Below are 8523 nucleotides of genomic sequence, written 5' to 3' on the forward strand. Positions count from 1 at the left end.
TGTAAAGTAATCATCTGCAAATTGTATCACAAATAAGTGTCATATTTTGTTAATATTTGATGATGTTTACTAAAATGTTCTAGAAATACTGTACTCTTATGCATACAATATTATCAAATGCTTTTAAAATGGCAACAATTAGCTGAGTGTTAGCTAGTTATGTATTATGCAATATGTAATTCTCTCAGACAAATGCAGTAGTGTTTTCAAATCCAGCTGCCACGCTTACAGACAAAACAGCAAATTTCAAAGGCTCAAAGCAAAAAGCCTCCAAAGCAAAATTATAAATCCCATGAAAATTCGGTTTTCCCCTGAATAATTTATTCTTGTATCACAAGTTATTTTCCACACAGTATCCTTAGCTGATTACTAGTATGCATCACTCGCATTCCTGTTTGATATTATTATTTTATTATCATCCCCATAGATAAAAGGTAAACATTTTATTTCTATCTTATTTGCCTCTCAAGCCACACTCAAAGAATGAAGCATACAATCCACCAAAAATATCTCTTAAAATAACTGAATATATAGAGAGTGCGGAATTCATCAGTGGTCGGAAGCAACATACTGAGCAGCAGCTTGTAATTCAGGCTCGAAAGCTGGGGTACAGCAATAGTGCAGTTACCTATACACAGACAGTTGAGTGTGTGTGACAGCAAATTCTTCCTCCCCTTTGGTGCTGACCATGTTTCTATTCTACAGAGAATATTTTACAGCAAAAATAACAGCTTTAAAATATTTTTTTATAATTTCCTCTAAACATTTTGCACAAATACTCATTCATTTTCTGCTTGATGCTCATTTTTTCCACAGCTTGGGCAAACAAAAGGAGGGGTTTTTTTCCTTTACAAAGAACACTTGTATCACATTCAGGTGTGAAAAGATTATCTAATACGTGCACTGCAGGAATGATGCCACTCCTATCACCAACTAAGGGAATTCCCATTAACCCTAGACTTCCAGCCCCTTCAAGAATTTCTCCACATTTAGGGCAGAACAAAAATTTCCAATACCAACTTTGCACTTTTTGACCATATAGTTAAATTGGGGAATAGTGTCTTTTGAGAACAACGTGACATTCACAATACCTGCATGTAATAATTATGTTCAATTCTGGCTATGTAATCAAAGAACTAGTCATTCATTTGCCCCCTCCAAATTAAATAGCACAGTGGAACTGCAGTTTTTGTTTCCCAGAAGGCTAACCCATGACTGCTATGGAGAAGATGCCACTTCTGAACACAGGGAAGCTCGGCAAAACACCAGTTGCACCCGGACACCAACACTGTCAAGGATCTGAAGAGATATGCTCCCTGGGCAACTTCAATATTTACGGTTAGATCTTCTGGCACACTCTAGATCATAATGTTGACCAATGATTCACATGGTATCAAGCACTCACGAATGAAATAGAGCACTTGCGTGAGAAAGGCAGGATATGCTCTGACTTCGCCAGAAAATGTGTGCAATTCTTTACAACAAGCTGTCAAAGTGTGGCAGAGAGGCTTCACATCCCTACTTCAGCACAGGACCTGTATAACCATTCTCTCCCTTTTTGTAGGGATGTTCACTTCCCCACAATCTCAACCAAGAAAGCAGCTTATGCAGGTGAGGTGCGTGTGAGGGAGCTCAAAGTGGAGCTATTTCATCTCAAATTGGAGATGTTTTACCCTCAAGGAAGGACCAGGAAAAACTTTCTTTTCAATTTCCACATGCACCTAACTTTCACCAAACACATTTTCTCTCTCTTGCCACATCAGTGGTCTTTCATTTGTTTGTTTTTTGAAAGTACCCAGTATTACACTGTAAAGCTTAGTCAACTAGACTTCCACAAAAGAAATATCTTTAGGGGTATTTTGTCAGAGAAATTTTAACAATTCTCTCTCTTTTACTGACTGCATAATAAGGACTTGCCTTGAGTCCTTGGCCTCGAGTCTTTTTGTCAAAGACAAAAGAGAGCATCAGCATGATTCAACAAAAGGCTAGTATAAAAGCCACGTTCACTTGTTAAGAAAAATATGAATAATTCTGAAAACAACCAAAAATCCTCCTTATGCAAGAACATGTTAATTTCAGTTTTCAACAGAGCAGTTACAGTCTACCTGCCATCTGTAGCATAATTCACATGAACCTTATTTGTAGATCCTCATAACGGTAGTTTCCCACTTTTATTTCGGCTTTCAGAGATAATTAACTCTTTAGAGCAGTTACAAAGCAGCAACTTCTGCTATCTACCTACCTTGGTAGTGTACAAGGCTGTTTGAAGTTTGTGTTTTGTGATCTCTTTTTTCTTGGCTTGTAGATGGATAGCTTAGTGTTGGCGACTGGCCAGATGAATGAGATGCATTATCTTCATCTGAATAATAGGAGTCACTATTTTTATCCCCATCTGATTTCCTGTCGTGTTCAGAATCTGGGCTCCTTACTCTTTCTCCCATTTTTCAGATTTAACTGCTTTCCAGAGTTTTCTCAAAGACTGTTCATTTTGACACAAAGGACCTTTCAGTTGTCACAATGGCAGCAGCTGGATTATTTCCTTGGATTTATCATCTTCATCTCCAAAGCATGAGATATTTGCAGTTCAGTTCAGCGAGCAGTAGTTATCATTCAGAATGCATTTTTTCTGTAACAGTTTAGAGAGGAAAAAAGTGAGAATGGTTTTGCTGTTTAGTTAAGAAAGAAAGGTAAAAAAACCCTGTAAACTTATTCAGGATTCCTATAACCTTATGCCACCTTATGCCTTATTATTTATATTAAATGTGACAGACATCACTCTAGGAATGCTACTAGTATTACACTCAGTAGTTTGAGGCACTTCATCCCCAAAAGAGAAATCAGAAAATCAACACAGCTAAATCTAGAGTAAGAAATTACTCCCAGGTTAGAGAGAGGGGAAAAGAAGCATTTGGAAAACAAAACAGAAAACAGAAAGCTTGATGCTATTCAGGAAAATAATTTAAACATGTTTTAAAACTTTTTAACCAAATAAATTAACAACTTATTCATGTGACTAGAATTGAGACATTTGTAGAATTTGACTAAATCTTCCATATCTCAATTTCTGACACTCCAATGATGTTAAATAATGGGCTTGAAAATCAGTTGTCCCGTTTGTCTGGAGAACATTCTGTTCCTAACTGCTAATGAGACTGTACCTACGTATCACAGTCTTTGTCGCGGAAAGTACTCTTGTACCCTACAACATCTAGTGTTTCATGCCTTCAAGAACTGGCAGGAGCACACACACTTGTGTCATGTGCTTTATAGGAAAATGCAAATATAGCCTTTTGGGTTTTTTATATCTGATAAGAGAGACCACACTGCTGGTATATGGTAAATGTTATCTCTGCAGCAGGTATAAAATAAGAAGGGCTGCTCCTGCAGCCTGTCTTCTGATGGAAACGGAAAAATCCCCTAATCTCAAGGTAAAATCACCTTATTTTGCATTTTTTGAGACACTTCCTGAGAATATAATGGAGCAAATACATCCAAAATTTTCCTCACCTTCTCAGTCAAAAGAATTTTCTCATCAGTTTAGCAAGTATTTTACTGACTACGCTCAGCCCCCCATGTCTTTTGTCCCTCTCACCACTCTTCACAGCTCTCAAGCTTATTTCACCATCTATCTCCCTTCAGTCCAACTCCAGGACAACAGGCCTCTAATGCGTGAATAAATAGGACTTGCATCAGAGCCCATCAGTTCTGCCTGTTGAATGACATAAGCTCCTAGCCCATTTCTAAATGGTAAAGCAAACTACACACAAAAAATTGAGCAGCTTTCAATCAAAACTCTTCTACGCTGCAGGGCATACAACATACCTGCAAATGAGCTGTAAATTTTTCACTGTATTATTTCCCAATAAAATAAACTTAGCATGCTTCTCAGCCTTCTATTCCACCGTCTATACATGCATAGCCAAGGAGAACAGAAGTGTCAGCTGCCAAGACAGGTTTCATCACAAGTCTGGGCTTTCTGGCCCAGTTCACTGTTAGCACAACTCCAGTGTGTTACACACACAAGTCTCCAGTGACTGGAATCCATTTGCCCTCATAATCTATACAGAAGGAATTAGAGGAATAAATATCCCAACAGATTTCTAAATTGGGAAGCTGCTGGGAAATTAATACTGAATTATTTGGAAGAGGGTGGTTTTCTTTACTTAGGGAGTAACTTTCCAAAATAATGTCTTTTAAGCACCTAAATATTTTCTAAGTGGTTCAAATACATTACATGCCTAAAACTTATGTCAGAGAGGATCCTGATGAAAACTAAAATTGCACTGCAAAGCCCAGAAAGAAGACAAGCTATGCTTGAGATCACTTGTCCTAGAGATTGCTAAACACAGGCTGGAAGGTATCAGCTATTGCGAACATTCAAATGATCAGTAACAACTGTCCTTTTTTCTTCTGAAATAATGCAGTTATTAAAGATATTTCAAAAGTATATACCTAACCACAATTGTATTATCTTGTTTGTCTTTAAGTGCCACGAAGACCCCCAGAGATATTCATGAGCGCAAAACTAAGATCATGTAAGAATATTAGAACATATCAGGGTGCATCCCTATAGCCAAACAGCTCCAATCCCAAGTCCTGGCCTCACAAACATCTACACAGAATGTATGTTATTTTGCTCCTTGAAGAGCAAACCAAGCCCAAACTGACACACAGGCAGAATTTGGGGGACAACCTGTTCTCTAGAGGGTGCACAGGCAAGACTGCATCAGTTCTGTCTCCACAGGACAGAATCTCAGGGAATGCAAAAAATATATATAAAAATATAAACTAAAATATTTATATTAAAATACTAAAATAATATAAAATACAAAAATAGTACTCTGGAGGGCTGTAACACAGACCTCATATTATAACAGTCATCCTGACTGAAAAAACCATTAAAAACAGCAGTTGCATTTGTAACCCACACAAAGTGTGGTGTTGTCACTGAAGCCAAAGGCTTCATTTCCAGCTAACAACACGGGCCACAAAACTTGTCAGACTTTGTCTGAACTCATCTTGGGTGCCTGGAGCTTTGCTATAGCTTATTTAGCTGCAACAAAATCAGTTAACAACCAGGGAACTTACCCAATTTGTTTTAGCTGTTTGCTTAGCTTTGTACAACTGTCTAGCACCTACTGTTACATTTATGTTTCTAAGTAACAGACAGCAGTAACAAGTAGTTACTCTGTGCAGAGCGAACTATCTACAACCCTTGCAAAAACGCAGCATAGAGGAGTAGGGGCATGGGGTCACTGCAGGGGCCTGAAAGCACAAACACAGGACAATACTGGGGCCCTAAGCTAGAACAGCTCACCTGTGCTTAATTACTGGTCATCAACGGGATGCAGTCTTGGGAGCTGGGTAAAACCAGTTTTATAGGCAACATATAGAACAAAGAACAAGGACTCAACATATGTAAAACACACCACGTAGTAAATTCAGATGTAATGTGAAATCATGAATCAATGTATAGAATAGAACAGAACAGAACAGAATAGAACAAAGAGCAAGGTGTGCAGTGTGTTAACAAGCGTATAAAAATGATCCTAAATGGACCCAAGGCAAGGAGGAAGAAATCATCACCATCCTCCCTCCTGCCAGGGAAGGATTTGGGATGCTGATGACTTGCTGTAAAGACTTCCCCCTCCCAATTGAAGCCAGTCAAGTCCCAGAGGGAGAGTGGGTGGCTGAAGATAACACCAGAGAAAGGGTTTGGTACTGGAGTTTGTGCCTATATCACTGTAACCGTATATAACTTGAACTGTGTTAGTATCTGGACTAATACTAAGTCTTTGATTAGACTGTTAAGATTTTAATTAGACTAACAATCAATTGTTGGCTCTGCATCTAAGATGTGTTCCCTGTTCTGCTCGTAACAACATACCGAATAAAACAAACTGGTGGGGATTCAAGCAACCTCGTCTGTTACTCGGATGGTGTTCCCTGTTCTGCTCGTAACATACCGAATAAAACAAACTGGTGGGAATTCAAGCAACCTCGTCTGTTACTCGGATGCAAGTCTGTCCCAGGGCCACAGGGGCGCAGGTGGCATACAGAGGAGTCCTGGACTTCTGGAGTGGGCGCATCGGTGTTAGAGGCACACCACATCCAGAGGTGTTAACCTAGCCCTGTGTGGAGGCAGGGATTACTCTATGGGGCAAATATCTTCAACAGTGTAGATATAGCCAAGATACACCCAAATTTTGTCTGCCTTCAGGACACAGGAGGACAGAAAGAAATCATCATGCACAGACTTTTTCTTGAGAAGAGAACAAATATGAATGAAAACAAGTGGGACTGCATTTAGGGAAAACATAAATGCCTACAGTTCAATCATCAAGATGTCTAATTATATATATAAAACAAGAACACTCACTTTCACTTACTGACTTAAAGCTGATCAGTTATTTTACAGTCCCACAAGTGTTCACTGAAGAGGCAATAATCTTTTTGAAGAATGCTTTTCATAACAGTGTATTTAAAACAGACAAATTGTAAGAACTGGAGGATTAGAATTATCCATCACTTCTGTACTGGATATTCCCCACTTTTGAGAATATTTTGCTAAGTATCATTTTGGCATACAGCAACATAAATGAACAGTAATTTTTTATGCATTCTGGAAGTACTTTGAAAAGCAACAGACTGAAAACAAATTGAAAAAGGTAAACCAAGAAAAGCTCCCTTGAGGAATGGCCAAAACCACTTTCTGAATCTTCAAATGGTTTTCTGTTTTATAAATTGGTAATATTATCGTATTTTCCATACAAAACAAGAAAACTTAGTCTGTCAAGTCTTGCCAAATTCAGTTTTCCACCAATTTATAATGTAATTTGATTAACATAAAGAATGCACAGTTTATCTTGAGAATGAATGAATCACTAGGATATTTGAGTTTCACTTCAGTTAGCCTAAAGACTGCGTAATTAAGAAACGCTTTGGTTCATTGACTTTTCAATTGTTACCAACTAGTTCAAGCTGATTATAAAGTAAGTTCAACTTGTGTGAGTAAGATCCACAAAGATATCTATTCTCCCCTGGTACCTTTAATAAGTTTGTGAGGAGTGAAACATTGTGGGTTAGCAGTGGGGCTACTAAGCTCCACCACCACCACCAAAACCCCAACCCGCTCCCCCAAAAGCTCCATGCATGCTTTTAGAAGTCTAATGCATCAAGATCAGATCAGTATAGAATGGCTGAAGTAAATCTGGGACTTGTACAAACTTTAGAAACAGTTTTGTCTCCAGAATTTCATACTCCTTCACTTGAGCAACTTCTACTATTGCTATTATTTACATATTTTGTATTGAAAACATGCTTATTATTACAAAAACCAGTCAAGCTCCAGGTCACTGCGAAGGACGTGACAGACAAAATAGAGAACACAAACCAACTGCAGCGGTGACAGAATACTGTCTCCATATCACTCCTAAGTAAATCACAGAAACTGAAATTGAACTACTGGATTACAGGTATTAAGCAATAGAGAGAAAGGAAAATTACTCAGTAATTCTTCTCTCAACAGTACACCCAGAGCGCAGTTCTGTAATGCAAGACTCATAGAACTTTTTAAGTCCTTTTCAATCTTAATACCCTTCCAAGACCAGAAGAAGCTAGATGCTTTTACTGGTCACCATATGACACTTCCTGAGTACAAATGCTGACCTCTAACGGTCCACTCAGTTTTTCCACCCGTTCTGTGGAAGGCACAGTGCAAGAAAGAGCCAGCTTTAGACAAGTACAAAAGCATCAATCGAAATTATTAAAGTGCTGAACTTAAGAGCAAAGAATAACTTCAAAAGAAATTTGTCTCCCTCCTCTTCCTCCACCCATCTTTTTCACATCTAAATACTGTAGTTTCTCCCGAAAAGAGAGGATCAAAAGAATTAACTTGTATCACATCAAAACATATTCACTGATGAGGCTTTAGTGAAGAGCAAATGTTTTATTAGGGAAGCTTTCTGCAGCTGCTAACTTAACTGTATGCATTTCTTCCAGGTTTACCAGCTTTTTGGGAATTAAAATGCTATATCGTTTTAAAAGCCAATGTTAAATTTATCTGAGTCTGTGACAGTAATACTTTGTGTTACTTTCATCAGCAGATCTCCAAATAAAAAAGTTGCAGTAAGTCCCAGGTCAGAGATAAGGAAACGGTAGTCCAAATAGGTAATACGCAGGCCAGTCCTACAACCAGGAAAAAAGGTTATCTTTCTAAATCCACTATCAAGGAGGCCGATGCTGTCGTTCATATTTCCACTTATACCTCCGGTGTGTGTAGACTTACCTAGTTCAACTTAGCCATTCCTGAAAGCAGCTCTCCAGTTCCCAAAGTGTAAGCAAAGCAATTTTCCTTCACTGGGGCGAAGTTCTTAAAGAGCATATCGAATATTATTTTTAATTAACACTTTTTAAAACAACTAACGACTACAGGTGAGAGCACATTTTAAGTACAATCATTTAGCCCTACAATAAATGAGTTCCGAGGAAAGGGACTGAACATCGGCGGCCCCGCATACGCTG

General features: G+C 38.4%; 1 protein-coding gene across 1 annotated transcript in view; it reads right to left on the reverse strand.

The window, feature by feature from the left end:
- The window catches only part of LCA5 (LCA5, lebercilin), a 21713-nt gene extending 13209 nt beyond the window's left edge, over window positions 1–8504 (reverse strand). Inside the window, exons 1-2 of the mRNA XM_009274040.2 lie at window positions 8288–8504; window positions 2243–2626 (exon numbers count right to left, since the gene is read on the reverse strand). Of these exons, the coding sequence (XP_009272315.1) occupies window positions 2243–2441 (199 nt within the window). The 5' untranslated portion in view covers window positions 2442–2626; window positions 8288–8504. The remainder of the gene's footprint in view (window positions 1–2242; window positions 2627–8287) is intronic.
- Window positions 8505–8523: the final 19 nt, after the last annotated feature.

Source organism: Aptenodytes forsteri, unplaced genomic scaffold, assembly GCF_000699145.1.
Source record: "Aptenodytes forsteri isolate BGI_AS27 unplaced genomic scaffold, ASM69914v1 Scaffold288, whole genome shotgun sequence".
In the NCBI taxonomy this organism is placed as follows: Eukaryota; Metazoa; Chordata; class Aves; order Sphenisciformes; family Spheniscidae; genus Aptenodytes; species Aptenodytes forsteri.